The sequence below is a fragment of the Ascidia mentula genome, chromosome 5 (assembly GCF_947561715.1).
Source record: "Ascidia mentula chromosome 5, kaAscMent1.1, whole genome shotgun sequence".
Classification (NCBI taxonomy): Eukaryota; Metazoa; Chordata; class Ascidiacea; order Phlebobranchia; family Ascidiidae; genus Ascidia; species Ascidia mentula.
This window is the reverse complement of record NC_138570.1, coordinates 6,136,062-6,151,999: the sequence shown is the minus strand read 5'-3', so window position 1 is coordinate 6,151,999 and position 15,938 is coordinate 6,136,062. Positions and strand designations below refer to the sequence as shown.

General features: G+C 40.7%; 2 protein-coding genes across 2 annotated transcripts; one reads left to right on the top strand and one right to left on the bottom strand.

Annotated features, from left to right (window-relative positions):
* The first annotated feature begins 10 nt into the window (after window positions 1–10).
* LOC145903603 (xaa-Pro aminopeptidase 1-like) lies at window positions 11–5,542 on the top strand. The gene is made up of 16 exons (XM_082991696.1): window positions 11–1,188; window positions 1,371–1,496; window positions 1,572–1,707; window positions 1,842–1,921; window positions 1,980–2,139; window positions 2,260–2,341; window positions 2,405–2,573; window positions 2,761–2,901; window positions 2,976–3,112; window positions 3,175–3,246; window positions 3,605–3,689; window positions 3,752–3,902; window positions 4,482–4,571; window positions 4,698–4,774; window positions 5,030–5,128; window positions 5,402–5,542. The coding sequence occupies exons 1-16, from the start codon at window positions 1,072–1,074 to the stop codon at window positions 5,516–5,518; spliced, it is 1,839 nt and encodes a 612-aa protein (XP_082847822.1). The 5' UTR covers window positions 11–1,071; the 3' UTR covers window positions 5,519–5,542.
* A 927-nt stretch (window positions 5,543–6,469) lies between these two features.
* On the bottom strand, window positions 6,470–12,388 carry LOC145903604 (alpha-2Db adrenergic receptor-like). Its single transcript, XM_082991697.1, has 8 exons — window positions 11,801–12,388; window positions 8,892–8,992; window positions 8,576–8,701; window positions 8,305–8,384; window positions 7,950–8,113; window positions 7,321–7,679; window positions 6,972–7,107; window positions 6,470–6,644 (listed from the first exon to the last, which is right to left on the bottom strand). The coding sequence occupies exons 1-8, from the start codon at window positions 12,293–12,295 to the stop codon at window positions 6,471–6,473; spliced, it is 1,635 nt and encodes a 544-aa protein (XP_082847823.1). The 5' UTR covers window positions 12,296–12,388; the 3' UTR covers window position 6,470.
* Window positions 12,389–15,938: the final 3,550 nt, after the last annotated feature.

Here is a 15,938-nt window from a genome sequence, read left to right as displayed (position 1 = left end):
GTTTGCTTGCTTATATGCATGAACAAATATCTGTGCATTTCTTCTCACAAATTTGTATCACTTGTTTTTAAAAAAAATGTTTGTGATATTTTCTCATATTGCTGGAACATTTACGTAGACGTACGATGGTTTTGCAATATCTGTGCAAGTAGGCTACGTAAACATAGTTTGTTTGATTATAACTTGCGGAGGCTATTTTCGGTTATACTTGTACAGTTAACGGGACCTATTCTCGGGTTGTCATACGAAGTATGACTGAGCACATCTCTTTTCAAAACCAATGTCTATCCTACAACTTTTGTTTGGTTATATACCGACGTAAATCTTCATATTATAACATTACTGTACGATGAGGTGCAAAAGGGTTACAGGGTCGGCCAAAACATGCTCATTGGCCAACATCCTAAATGTTTCCTAATCGCGTTATTCTTCTGATGCCTCGTGTTTGATTTCAAATCTGTTTGCTCATTCTCTGTGCGTGCCTGTAATTCACTGTGCTTGTGCTGTAAATCTTGCTTACTTTCCTTGTACAATATCGCCAAAAATAATGAGTAGTAGGTCTAGTTCTAAGGAAGCATCTTTATGAAGATTTGTACGAAGTTTGTCAGCCAACATCTTGACACCTTATTACGCCAACCCGAATACAGACGTTTGTTTTAACTTTGGTTTATATTTACTGCAGGATTGAACAGGTGCGGAAATCAATCCTGTAATATTTCATCAAGTATAACAACAATGAACATCTCCCTCCAATTGGCCACAGTAATGATATTTATGGTCGCGGGTTTGACAACTTGTGTTTGATGAGGTTTTCGCAAATATTGGCAGTGGTTGAACATTAACAAGAAACCGACAGTTCAATTTACATTGCACAACATTACTTATTAAATTATCATTCCCGGTTCTCATGTTGGCGTACACCTTTTTTTACACTGAAGAAAACTGAAATTTTTGTGTAGACTTGTTATTGGGGGAATTCCCTATTGGTGCACTTCTTTTATTGTTGCAGCTTTTGTTAACATTCAATTTGGGGTGTTTTTAAAAATAGTCGTGGTTCAACGCAAACTGGAGATGAAGGTTAAAGACACATCAGCACTTCTGTCCAGCCTACGATGTTGTATGAAAACCGGTTCGAAATCCGGTCAGTCTGTGAACGCTGTAGTTGTTCCCTCTTCAGATGCACACCAGGTATCGAAGTAATTCTGCTTAAAAAATGTTTCATTAATTGGTGCAAAATGTATTTTTTTTGTAAAAAATTCAGTTTATTTCATCTAATTTACCTACTATCACAGTATTTTCGTTTATGCAAGTAACCTGTATGGCAGACTGTTGTATTTTTCTATTTTTTGTAACTATTAATTAACTTTCAGAGTGAATACCTTGCACCTTGTGACTTAAGAAGGGCCTTTGTATCTGGTTTTACTGGTTCTGCAGGAACAGCAGTTATAACTATTAACAAGGCAGCATTGTGGACGGATGGAAGATACTTTCTTCAGGTTTATATATATTCACATCTATGATGAATTCTGTTGTCATTCTTAAAAAAAATAATATGGTTTCATGCTTTTAAGGCTGAGAGTGAACTGGACTCTAACTGGTCCTTGATGAAAATGGGTTTAAAGGAAACGCCAACTATTGAAGATTGGCTGTGTACAGAACTCCCTGAAAAGTCATCAGTTGGCATTAACCCTTTACTGTATTCTTCAGGTTAGACTATTGCCACCACTTGGTTGTACAACAAAGTTTGCCATAACTTTAGGCTGTAAGCATACCGACATTAAAAAAAAAATTCACCAGCTACAGATAGCGAGTAGATTGGTTTAATGTTTGTACTAAAACAGGTTCATGGTCTAAAATGCAAAAAGCTTTGGAAAACGAGGGACATGAACTTGTAGAAACATCTGATGATTTAGTAGACAAGGTAAAAAAATACGATTAAACCATACCCCGTACATCACAACTATTTTTTCAATATGTAGATATGGGAGAAAAAGCCAGCATCACCATCGACCAATCTAATAGTATTGGATAATAAAGTTACTGGAAGATCCACTACAAATAAGGTTGAGGATCTGCAGAAGCAAATGGAGGCCAAAGGAGCAAAGTGGCTTGTGGTCACAGCTTTAGATGATATTGCCTGTAGGTCATTTTTTATTTCAGCCATAATTTAAAACATTATTACTAGTTGACTTTGAAATCAGAACGAAGGTTTGGTTCAAGAGGTTGCCATGCATTTTACCTGTATTCATGTATATTTAGGGCTGTTAAACATGAGGGGTGGAGATATAGAATACAATCCAGTGTTCTTTGCCTATGTAGTAATTGGGCTGGATTCTGTCCAGTGAGTATATGTTTCACCATATTGCAATGTGTTTAATTTGCTGACTGGGTTTTCTTATTTCAGCTTGTTCATTGACAAGGCAAGGCTGACTTCCGAGGTGAAAATCCACTTGCCTCCAGTCACAGTACATGAATATGAAACTGTTATCCATTTCTTGGAACAACATTGTGCATCTGAAAAGACTTGGCTAAGTTCTGGGTCAAGTCATGCCATTGTGTCCTCTATATACAAGGTTAACCATACTTAATAGACTTATACTAAACTTGAAAAATTAAAATATATAAAAAAATATATTGACATACACTATTTATTGTTATTCTCGTTGCGGTATGCAGACTTTGGTCAGGATAACACAATGCAAACAATAAATAGTAAGTAATAGAGAGACTAAAATATCTAAACAAATGATGCAACTTTAGAAAAATCGACTGATGACACCAAACAGCCCTGTGAGCTTGATGAAGTGTGTTAAAAACGACACAGAAATTGAGGGAATGAAGTCCGCGAACAACCGGGATGCCGTCGCACTTTGTCGCTATTTTCACTGGATGGAAAACGAGGTCGGTTCCGTAAATGTTTAAATCGCTCTGTCTCCACTCAAGCTGTTTCAGTTTGAGAAGATGTTTTACTTCAGGTTCCCAACGGAAATGTCACTGAATGTTCGGCCGCCGCAAAAGCACTTGAGCTGCGAAGTCAGGAAAAAGGATTTGTCTCACTCAGTTTCGGGACCATTTCCAGTTCGGGTCCAACTGGTGCAATAATCCATTACAGGTAAGTTGGCTCATTGATCTCTGTTGCGTTGTTTTCTGTTATTGTGGAAACACTGTTTTTAGCCCGAATATTGACGATGACAAACCGGTGAAGAAGGACCAGCTGTATCTTTGCGACTCGGGCGCACAGTTTATGTAAGTGCAATCTATGTCAAGATTTTTTTTAAATCCAAGTCAGTCATACAATTACTACTCCTTTCATGAAAACTGTATTGTTGTGTCCTTAACCCCTAACGTTGCACAAACTTTCAACGCCATTTGTGCAAATCTCTCCAACCATTCAACTTCCGCTACCATACAATGCGGATCTTTGGTTGGACAACCCGCATATCATAAAGAAAGATGTGACATGAAAGCATTATTTCCACATACCCATTACGATGTAGGAAACTGAACAAACCCAAAATGCACATTTCTTTTTTTCTTGCGACCCACTATAAATTAATTTGGAAGGCTTTTTCAAACCGCGAGTTAACAATGCCGTTGCCCTCAGTGACGGTACAACTGACACCACAAGGACGCTGCACTTCGGCGAGCCTACCGACCACGAAAAAGATTGCTTTACAAGGGTTTTAAAGGTACAAGTCTTGTATGCAATCCTCGTGTTGTCACATTAGAAAGGAATTTGTTTACGATAAAGGGGCATATTAGTCTGGCGTCGATCGTCTTCCCAACCGGGACCAAAGGTTACTGGCTTGACACCCTGGCTCGCATGCACTTGTGGAAGGCTGGTTTGGATTACGTTCACGGAACTGGACACGGGGTCGGCTGCTTTCTCAATGTACATGAAGGTGAGTCAGGATCAAGTGTCAAATTTACATAGAAGTATTTAATATTCTTGTGTTTGGTATTTTAATGAATGATTGCGTCCTGTTACAGTGAGACGTTTGCTCTAGCAATGCAAACGGCATTAGGTTTCAATTGTATCGCGTTTAAACAAAACGTTTCATTTTTGTAATTCATAGTATAAAGTAGAAATTTGTTGTTGGTTTTCGCTTACGTTAAATCAGGGCTTCTTGAACTGCGATGTTATGAAAAGGACTCGGGTGTGACGCCAAGTGTTCACCAATTTAGCAATAATTTATGGAAAGTTTCGATGCGTGTTGTGAATAAAGTGATAAACATTAGTGTGTTTTTGAAAATTCAGACCTGAACCAAAGCATTCACGTAACCAGGGCCATACTTTACGTTAAATTCTGTTGTTATCTCCAATTCACTAAAAAGCTTGGTGTGCCGAAAACGAATTAAGAGGATGCAAGTGTGCCGTAAACTTGTTCGTCGCGTGTGCTTATGGGAATTGACCCCAAGTCCAACTTTTCGTGATCAAACATTTTAAGTTTCCAAACTGTAAAGTTACCCATGTGACGCAGGTCCATCTGGAAATTACATCGCAAACAGCGATAGGGTTGTGTTGGTAGCGAGAGACGTGGAGCTGAAAGCGGGCATGGTGATCACAGACGGCAAGTTCCATTAGCTTTTTAGTTTATATTCTGGACTTAAAGTGCCCATGACTTTTCGTATAATTATGGCTTTTCGACAAGAAAGACTACTACCATGTATCGAAAACTACTGAAATTTATGTTTAGAACCTGGATATTACGAAGACGGGAAGTTTGGTATTAGGATTGAGAACGCTCTTCTATGCAAGAAAGCCGACACCAAAGTATGCAATAACAAGCGTGAATGCTAATAACTTTACCAACAGATATTCTGTTTTGTGGAATGGTTTATTGCCAAATGTAATGCTTATATTTCATGTCAATTGCTGCTCTTACGTAGAAATTCATGTAGTTTGAATGAAATGTTATTCAGACGCCTGTGTCTCATCCATGCACGTTTTTCAAACCCAGTTTGCATTACCATCACGATGTTTTAAAAACCTTCGTTTTAACGCCTATATATATATCTTGTCTTGCAGCACAGATTTGGTAACAAGCAGTTTTTCACATTTGAATCCATTGCACTTGTGCCCATCCAGAAAAAATTGGTCGAGAAATCTCTTCTTGCTGAGGATGAGGTAATTTTTGTGTTCTTTTTAAAAGGTGGTCATACAGCCAGCATTACTCCTCCCTATTTTAACGTGTGTTTTAGTATTTGTGACCAATGATTATAGGGCCACGTTCCATGCAATTGAAGTTTTGTTTTCCTTGTGTTTATATTAATAAAGCATTTCGGTTTTGTTACTTCCAGATGTGCACACTTGTATTTGACATACCGACCATTACATTTCGTGGTTTCTGGGGTTTTTGCACTGTTGTAGTTTTTGACATATTTTTATGTTTTCATGCAGGTGTGCTGGTTAAACACCTACCACCAGCGTTGTCGCGACGTGATTGGTCCATTGCTGAAGAAGGGCGGGCATCGGGAGACTTACGATTGGTTGATGCAACAGACGGAACCACTTTAAATTTAAAATTGCACCCGATTTTCCGCCAAATTGAGCATTGTAAATTCGTCATGATTTTTAATGGAGTAAAATCGCATGAAATCATACACATTGTGATGGTGAACCATCAATTTGTTATCTTGCGACTAACTTAAGAAAGTCAAAGAGAATTATGTGTGATGAAAAATATTTTCCATCTGAAGCCTTTTTCCGTTGAGTGATTGGACAAATAAAAAGCTAACCCAATTTACACAAACTCTCAAGTTTTGTGTCCCTTGTATCAGTAAAATGTTTACTTTTGTATCGTGAAGTTTTTCACAAAACAAACCGAAGTGCACATGTTACGACTTGGATAAAAAAATCCGCTAAAAAAACTGAACACATTAGTTTAAATTCGGAAATAATTTGGCAATGTAAATATCATGCACGCATACTTCTTATTTCCAGGCGCAAAAACACGTAGTTATAATGTTGTTTATCGCCGTTCAAAGAAAAAACAAACATGATCTTTATTTCTAATTATACATTTTATTGTGCAAAACCAACATACTCCCATAATACAAGTGAAAAATATAAACGCGTGTGTGCTAGGCCCAAGTTCGAGTGGGGATTAAATTAAAGGCACCACAAAAGGCTGGTAGAATGTTCCGTAAAAGCATTTCGTGTTCCAGGTATTTCCTCGTGGCGTCATTTAAAAAGGCGAAACAAAAACAAATCAAACGACAGCTGTATAGTTTACAGACGAAACCGCGAGATTCGGAAAACTTTCCGCGCCGCCGCCGCCAAATCAATGTTACTTGTATTGCTAAAATCACAAATGGACCGCCTCTGGGCACTTTCGTAGAATAACCATCAGCGTGTTGACCCGCAAGCGATGCAAACCTTGTTACCTTCGTACTAATGGAAGTTACTCTGTTTGGATGTAACTCTGTAGTTCCTGCAACGTTAAAGCAGGTCGAAATGGACGTCACTATCAACCTCTGCGACGCGTGAATATGCGACGGAATGCGCGTCGAAAATCCTTGTTGAAGATGGTGTAGAGAAGAGGGTTTATAGCGCTGTTTAAATAACCGAGCCAAAAGAAAACTTTGAAGAGTTGGTCGTCGATGCAGCACGATTCACGGCAGATCGCGTATACGATGTATGTCTGCGCAAGCCAAAAAATGTAAAGGTTGTCAAGCGCGGTACAATTTAACCCCAATTTAAACCTGATCCAAACCCTTATAAGGAAAGATCAAGCAACGCGGGATTCCTGGGCAAGAAATCTATTTAAGGCTTGCGGTGAAAACATTTTCCAGATTATAATTTTTTTCTATTCACTCCTACAGGAGAGATACCGCCACAAATGCCAACACAACATCGTATTGCACGGATTTCTGAAGCCCATGGTCATTCGAATCTGAGTTTTCGTAATGTATCATGACATGTAAACCACACTGTCTTGCGACAGTCCGTGGGGAATTGGAATACTTACAGAGAAAAAAGGAAGCCAACACGCCATGAAACATCCCATAACGATGCTTATGATCATCACGAAGCGACGTTCACGCCGTGAGATGGAAGTACATGTGCTCGTCTGCGAGGTAAAACTTTCTCGGTTCATCCGACTTCTAAAAATGTGAAGTAGCTAACGTTAACCATGATGTATGAGAATCTTACACTCCTAAAATCAAGATAGAACCCCAAAAAACGTTGGATTTTTTTACGTAAACAAGAACATTCGATTGCAACCAATCTTACAGCCACAGGTATTGGTTCGTTGTTTATGCAAACGGTGACTCAAAGAGGTTTTTGAGAAGAGTAACACACGTAACATATTGTACCTCTTTATGTTGCTGGTCACCGTGGAGATACTGGGACATGCATTAGAGACGCTCAATCTGCTTGTCTCGCCTTCGGATCGGCCGTTGTTGGAGAGGTAACTCGCATCTTCCCCGACTTGCGTCATCCGGTCTGGTTGCGAGCAGCAGATGCCCTTCATGCATTCGTTGTAGAAGCTCTTCGCGTGGTGTTCGGCGTATATTTCGTCGAAGATAGTCTGGCCAGCCCCGTGCGACAGACTTTGCTTGGGGCTGACGTGAGAAGTGGTGGTTGATGATGAACGCTTGTTCAGGCGAATGTGGAGCGATGCACTGGAGAAAACGCTGTCGCGGCCTGAATCTGCGCTGGTGTGTGATTTTCCCTGAGGGAAGAACAGAATAAATTTGGTTATACAAAATTTGTAAAAATAGTTTCCACCTGGGTTAATGTCAGTTTTTGTCAAGCAATTGAAGTTTAGAGATATTTGCACTCAAAATAACACACGAATCCTGTGTTCCGCAAAGTTAGCAACAAACTTTTTTCTATCTGTGTTTATGAGTCATTGTTTGGATCTTATGTAAGAGAAAGACCCTTATCCAGGTTACATGGACCAAAGCATTACACGCCATCCCCAATAATCCCATACACTCACATTCTTCGGCGTTAGTGCGTCAGTCGGCTTAAGGAAGGCCCTGGACGAACCCGTCGCCCCTCCTCTTCTCACGTGGGTAGGGGAAAAGCCATTCTTGCTCACCGATATTCCGCTTTCTTCGCCACCATCCATCAACCTTCGTCCCTCTTCCTGTTTCTGCAGATCTATCAAGAAATAAGAAATCTATGTTGTCGGAATGTCTTTCGGCGACGTAAACACAAAAGATAGGTGTGTGTGGACGTTCAGGGGCGTATCACAACACGGCGTTTGCCAGATGTGGGTCGGGAAGGTTACCCAAGCGCCAATGAATAAAATGTGGCACTGATGTGTTTGCAAATGGACTCAAAACGTTTACCTGTCATTGCCAGGGTGCCTCGCCATTTGCTGCTTTGGGATATTCGAGATTGATTGCTTCCGTTTTTTTCATCTCCCATGCTGAAAAACGACAATGAGAATAAATGTTCTCGTGCAAGTTTGCATCAAAAACGATAAAAAATTCGTGTCAAGACCATAAGCACGCGAGGTCTGTCACAAATGGCACATGACTGACAATACATCAGCCGTAAGATTCCCATTCAGTCATGACTACTGAAATTAAAATAGAGCGATATACTACGATTACTGACTTGGAAGAGCGCCGTTGTCGCCTTTTGATCTCAAGATTACGTCCGACGAGGTAGATCTTCAGATAAACCGGCCACACGATGAGGGCGGGAATAAAAAACGAAAGGGAAGTGGAAAGTATGATAAACCTAAAATGCTAACAAGCGTCAAATGCAGACAAATCGAGACAGGGTAGGACGTATCATTTGGAAATAACCATCAAATAAATAGTATAGGGGCAAAATTTGGAAGTTGGAATTTATTTGGAAATAACCATAGTTCAAGAAACTCTGTGCTAATACATTTCGAAATTTAAAAGCGAGACACAGTTTTACTTACCACGAAGAATCGTTGATGAAGCATCCTTCTTCACCATGGATTTTCTTGGTCTCGCCACTGAAGAAGGGTAGTAGAGAAAGCATGGCCGAATATGCCCAGATCTAAAAATCAAATTATTGTTGCTCAAAATTTAACATAGAAATCATTTCATGGCAATTTGAGTCGAAGCAAATTAGCATTTCAACTTGCGCAAATCAAACAAGGCGGAACAGACTACACAGCACCGTAAAACGCGAAACCTTAAACGGATAAAACCGTGTAATGTGAAATTTTCCAGTGTATAGCTGGCCAAGGAGGGCGGCGCCAGACCGTTCACTCGCGCTTGTGCCGTTGTGCGGGATTTTGGTTCCGTCGATCGATTTTCGCCGTACAACAGAGCACTATAAGTTAGCAAGAAAATTTCCGCCGTGTGTTCCCGCTGTTTTTTGGGCATGACACGGCGCCCATGTTCCAAACTCAAACGTTTCCTGATGCAATCGATTTATCGATGCGGCTAACTGTGGTCACAAACCAAATGTCGGAGAATAATCATTGTTTTTCTTGTCTGAATTGAAGTAATTACAGAGGGGTGCCAAAATTGGCTCCAGCAAATGTTGCTTCAAATTTGCTACCTTTGAAATAAAGCATTGTTGTCACACCAGCAGAGAGCTTACGCGGAAGTAAGACGCTTGCACCAGAGACACGCCGCCAAAGTTAAAGTGTGGATAGGTATCGATCTATGTTTGGAGCTATCGCCGTTTAGAAGTTCGCGTGAGACGTCATTTACACTTTCATCGCGCTGATCAAATCATCAATAAAGTGTCACATATGGTTATGGTGCTTGAATTTAAGCCGCCGAAAGTTGTCCCATGTGAAGCACCTGCAGCAATTTTATTTTATTTTGGCTTTCCAATATTGTGGCTTTTTTTGCACATATATTGCCTTTTTTCCTCTTCGATTTTGTGCAGATGTTATAGCCATGTCACGTGATCTATGTGAAAAACCACCGCAAAACAACGCATTGCTGGAAAGATTCGACCATCATAAACTACAAACAAATTAATCTTCGTTAAATAACATGCTTGACCTATCACATATTCTCCACATTATTTAGCAATAGCTCTGCCCTTAATAATTACCAAATATGTACCTAAGTTTGCGAGACAATTTATATCAATATGTGAGCAACAACCGTTAATCATAAATATCATATCTCATTTCTCTCTCTGGCGCAAACGAGGTGTTACATAATCGATTATGTTTCGGTTTAACTCTGGGCACTTTCTCAAATACATTCACAACTGTAAACACTTCACAACAGTCGCGTCATTTCTTCACTACGTGGTATAGACAGGAAATGAAACTTCCAGTGTATTAGCGTTTTCGGGCATTTGGAGGATAAATAATATTTGTTTGTGGCTGCGCTTGACATCGAAATCGACTAGAAGGAGTTAGAACTGTAATCACGCACTGTATCCTTGTCCATTCAGTCGTGCACAACTTTATCGACCCGTGTAATTACTCAAACAACATGACCGAACGTGCAGCATTTACGCGCGAACGTGTGTACGGCTGTTATGTTCCTATACGCGCGGGGTTTATCTATTATTAATGTGGCGAAATCTCCAACATATTTCATAATCAAGTTTATTTTGTCGACACGCCTTTGCGCGGATTTTGGACCTTAAGAAGACGTGCTTCGTTCCACATTACAAGACTAATCATCGGTTATTTGTTCGCCCCCGACGCCCGCACCAGCTGCCATATGCCGTCAACGTTCTCATAAGAGATAACACCGCCGTAGCGCGACGACCTTTCTAAGCAAAACAGGCACCAATCAATCTCCACTCGGAAATATGTCGTTTTCCTTCAACATGAAAGAGAACGGTGACGCGGTTTTGCGGCAAAAAGGTACGATTTGGCTATTATCTAAAGCGGGGATCCGATTTCTCACCGATTCGTCGCGGCGAGCTTTATCTCTTTGGCTCCAACCACAGCCTTAATCAATAACGCCTATGGGTGCGGGAAGTCATGAGGGGATGTTGTTTGTTTTCCCCGCACAAGGTAAGACCAACACAGCACGGTTAAATTCTATGGGCCCAATCAAAAATGTGAAAGGATCAAACGGTTTTGACGCAAAGTCCTTCGGCAAAGTGCATTAGCCGCAACCGGGAGTCACAGCAGGGGTTCTAGCAGTCAACATAGTAAGCCCATGACACTGAAAACCAATTAGTGGCTTCTCGGCCTCAAGGCGGCAAACCAAATTTTGGGGGATTGTTTTTGGGATATCCGTGAACCATGCCAGGCGCGCTACGGTTATCTGGCATGCGATCGTGTGTCTCGCTTACGCTATCTTAATTTAACGCACTTGGGAGCACTGAATAACTGCCAGATTGCGGAAAATGTGATTATCGTAATAAGATCTGACAGAAATTTAAGTAGGTGGTTAAACTTGTTCATAAGTCACTGAGCGAAACGCATTGTGTTTTCTTACAAAAAAAATAACATAAAACTTCATGATATAATTGGATGAGGCTATATGATAAACCTACACATGTTGCAACAGTTATATGCCATAGCAAGTTCAATACCTCCTACTGCGTAACTTACTATCTTCAAGATTAAACAAATAGGACTTTGTTTAAACAATCCTTAGCGATAAACATCCTTTGGCGCCCGGAATTCCAAAAAGTATATGGTATATCGAAGGGAAAATAATGACATCGGGGACATTACATTTAACAACTGGGACTGTGTTAAATTATATTTCATCCATAGTAAGATTTTAACTGCAAGCTACTGCAAAATCTATATTTGCGGGAATTTACGAAGAAAGCTCATTCTCACCTTTCAATTCAATTCGCATTACACATTTAAAAACACCATACACATTTCGATGCAAAAAACAAATTTTTACTCAAATCACTCACGAAGAAGATGCAGAGCCGAATCCGCGATCCTGTGCGAAACTTGCGGTAGGTGGTAGGATAAGACACAGAGACGTAGCGGTCGATTCCGATGAAGCAGATGTTCCATATGGATGCCGTGCAGAGCATGATGTCAATTGAGAGATAGATGCGACAGTAGAGTGAGCCGAAAGGCCAAACTCCAAGAACCTCGTTGGCAAAGGAAAATGGGACAACCAGGATTACCAAAAGAGCATCAGCCACCGCCAACGAGAGAAGATATCGGTTTTGCTTGTGGCGACTGATAACGCGATCCCTATAGATGACAATAATCACCGCCACGTTGCCCAAGAGTCCCACAAAGCAGAAGATCACGAACGCGATTGTGAGGATGATCTTCTCCGTGTGAGTGTAGACTTTAGGAAGAGTTTCGTTGCTGCCCAGGCAGTTGCTTGCGTCACCGGAAAGAGCGAGACCGTTTGCGAAAGTGCTAAAATCGTTCGGGTATGTACTGTTCATTGTGATGCTCTTCACTTCTCCGCCACAGAGAATCAATTCACTGAAAGTAGGCGTACATTAAATATTCACCAATAAATGCGTAATTCTCGACGAAGTCCTGTGCGAAGGCAAAAATGAGGTTAGGCGTAGAAGAAACTCATTAAAAATTCAGACTACTCAAACTAACGAACGGACCGAGTTGAGAAGAAGCTTTGCGCCAATGGTGTTTATGTACCACCTTTTTTCCTCTGACTTAACGTCTTTGCCGTTCGACGAACAATTGCCTTTCTCTTTGAAAGACTCGCGTTGCATCGACCTTTAGGCTTCCTTAGTAGGCAACCGCTGTTAGGTTGCAAGCAACCAACCTTCTTAACTGCTCTTTTTCTCGTTTCCTCGGGCAGTTAACCCTGATTGATTGACCGCCAAGGCGCAAAAATAGGTTCACCAGGGCGTGTGCTCAAAGAATTGTTGCGAATAAGCGGTTTTCGAGGTTTTCTCCTAAATCCTGTTTAACGCAATAATTGAGTTTTTTTTTCTTAAATCGACTTTGTACCTACTCCACGTATTGTGCGTAACACATGGAAACTTCACACTTTACTCAAACACCTCGCAGTTAATTGCCTTTAGACACGAGGTCTTTTACAGTTTAACGCAATTTGAACTGCAGTTAGGTTGTCGACAAAGTTGACATTCTGCCGATGCAAACTTCCCGTTTCCCGTTTTATTCTCATTTATATGTGCAGCCCAATTTGTTTCATTTCATTTTATCGCATAGTCGGCTTAATTATCCACGAGTCATGAAATGAATGTGATTCATTTCGCCACGCCCGTAAATATTACCAACTCGAAACTAGTACAGCCCAAAACAAGAAGTTGCATCACGTCACGATTTTCTTCCATTCTTCCGTCTGCCAGTAGATCGACCGTCTAAGCGCATTATGTCGTGACATCCTGAAGTCGTTGCCAAGTTTAAACATCCTGAACGGAGCGGGTAAAGGAAAGCAACCTACCCCATATACATTGCTACACGTGACCTACAGAGCTGGTTTGTCTGTTTTGAGGTGACACATGTCTCGACGAAATAAAATGCCACCATTTCAAAAACTCGAGTACCTAGAAACCGGTTCTATTGGAAGCGACAGCGTAAAAGTTTAAAATTGAGTTAAGTCGTCGAAATCGATGTGCATGTCGTGTATTTCAAGTGAGATGCAAACTTAAGGCCAGGCGCCAAAATCTAATAAAACATGTGCATGGCTTAATTCTTTCGCAATTAGTTGAACTGCAGCTAATCAACTGTTCTGACGCCTCTGTATAATTTAAATGCACTTACTAAACGCCATTCGTTGAAAAATGCCGCCTTTTTGAAACCGCTCTTTGCTGCAATATACAAATGCACCCGCGCAGGTTACTTAAAAATGTGGTTCCAAAAACCGTATTAGCCTACATGAACTAAAAAAGCGCATTCCAGAACCCTACACCTGCAAAAACATGTTTTCGGTGGCGAGCCCTAAACCAAGATAGATTTTAAAGGGTGGTTGCCTTCCGATGCGCAACACGCCTACCTGTGAAACGTACCCGCATAATCCCAAAATTACGCCGTACAAAATAAAGTGCGCCCAGGCGCATGCGAAAGATTTACAGAAGTCAAACCGTCTGTGACCAGTCGAATTCGTGCAAGACGTGGTCTTCCTGTAGCTTAGCGCAAACTCTAGCACATTTTTTGACCTCACTTTTAGCGATAAATTGAACGTGCGTCGCTGCCTCGGATTGCGATAACTAAGCTGGTCGCTGACGGAGTGCCTCAGCCAGGACAAGCGACGCCCTTTTAAACGCGCGCGCAAATAAAGGTTGACGACGCAAATTACGAACCGCTTCGATAGGCGGAGGTCGAAAGTCAACAAGAGACCTGACTCGCAAGGCCGGCGCTAGTCAAGAATTTGTTGTTGTAAACGCCCTAATGATTATTCCTGTGGACACTTGGCGGTGAAAACAACAGGTGGCGATTAAGGGCCACGAAAGCGCCCGTTACAAATACCGAAAAAGGTTGGGAGCCGCACCTCTGCGTCAACACATTCCTGTACAAAAGACAATAAACTGATTCGCACAAAGTTCACATACCTGATGCTAACATAAACAACGGCCATGAAACGACGCTAAAGGTTCATGCATATTTAAAAACGATTTGTTGCGACATTGCGATAAATTCACACATTTGTTGAAAAGAGTCAAGACGACGTAAAATACAAATGCCCAACGTTAACATAAAAAATCGAAAAACGCTTTCTTCGCGCCATTTTAGTTTCAAAGTTGATTGATTTTCGATTCGCGACCTATCAACGCTAAATTCAATATGCCCCTGTACTCACTGCTATATACGGGCACCTTCGCTACAATGGTAAATTCAGCAAGAGGCTATACTTCGGGCTACTGCAGAACTGTAAAATGTAATCAAGTGCCTATTTCTTACTCCTGCTGCACGGCACCAAACTTAGATAGACTTCTTCTAGATTGCTTGTTTGGTTGAGGTTTTGGCATTAACTGATGTCCCCACTACTGAAGTAACTTGGAAGCGGTCCCCTGAGTGGTTCTGCAACGACTACTTGCGTCTGAAGTTGACAATTGAGCCGTTGATTTGTTAGTCCAATATAAGCTGTAATAAAGCGCCGCCATTAAATATTTATTATAAATTGCATGACCTGGTTAAGGGTATTGTGCGTGATTGACACGAATGCTTCTTTCGGCAAAAGACACTGTGGAAAAGGAAAATGTGATCATCCAGGAATTCTAAATTGACCTAAATTTTATTTGTTTGTTTATTTTTTGTGAAGCGGCTTGTTTGCAAGACGACTTCTTCGTTAATTCGTTACTTAAATAATACTGAAGTAAAAACCTATATTGTGCGAACCATATAGCGTAGGTTACGCGTTGGTACACGCACACGTTACTGCTATGCTTTTAGCGTTGTAGCCATGACTGAATGTTTTATGTGTTAAGGCAAGTAAAATTACTGGTTCAAAACATCGCAATAAACATGTAACAATAACTCCATAGCACTGTTAGTGGCCTATCCGAAATTTTTGGTATAACCAGTGCAAAACCCCATGACAATAACTCCATAGCACTGCTAGTGGCCAAACGTTACTGTCATTTACAGTGGTACACGTCGTGAAAGAAAATAGCTATACCAAAACGGCATTACGTAGTTTAAAGTATTGAAGTTTAAAAACGTGTTTAATAGGAAGATAAATTGAAACACCATCATGTTTATGGAGTAATAATGTACATTTCCATGCGGCAGAAAAATGTAGTTTGGTAGGGATTATACGTTTTTGTCTTTCTAAACTTTCTAAGTTTCATGTAAAAAATGTATGTTGCTCAAAGGAGAAGCAAAGTTCTTTGGGATGCAAAGAATGGAAAAAGTAAGTTTTTTGAGATACGTTCAAACGTTGGAAGGCATCCAAACTGCACAAGTCATGCAGACCTTCCGAAACCTAAAATGAGAATGCAAACTGTAAAAAGGGAATTTGGCGGCAGACAAAAATAAAATATCAGAGTGGCGCGATGTGATCAATTTACAATACTACGTAAACCGAGATTTGCAACAGTTTTTAAGCCAGCACCAGCACTATTTTAAGCAACCAGCACCGAAAATTATTGCAAGCTA

Coding starts and splice junctions, on each gene's coding strand:
- LOC145903604 (XM_082991697.1), bottom strand. CDS start 12,295: ATGAACAGTACATACCCGAACGATTTTAGCACTTTCGCAAACGGTCTC. Junction 8,385..8,575: donor CGACAACGGCGCTCTTCCAA/GTCAGTAATCGT, acceptor GTCGTTTTTCAG/CATGGGAGATGAAAAAAACG. Junction 7,680..7,949: donor ACGCACTAACGCCGAAGAAT/GTGAGTGTATGG, acceptor TTCTTCCCTCAG/GGAAAATCACACACCAGCGC.
- LOC145903603 (XM_082991696.1), top strand. CDS start 1,072: ATGAAGGTTAAAGACACATCAGCACTTCTGTCCAGCCTACGATGTTGT. Junction 4,572..4,697: donor GGGCATGGTGATCACAGACG/GCAAGTTCCATT, acceptor ATTTATGTTTAG/AACCTGGATATTACGAAGAC. Junction 4,775..5,029: donor GCAAGAAAGCCGACACCAAA/GTATGCAATAAC, acceptor CTTGTCTTGCAG/CACAGATTTGGTAACAAGCA.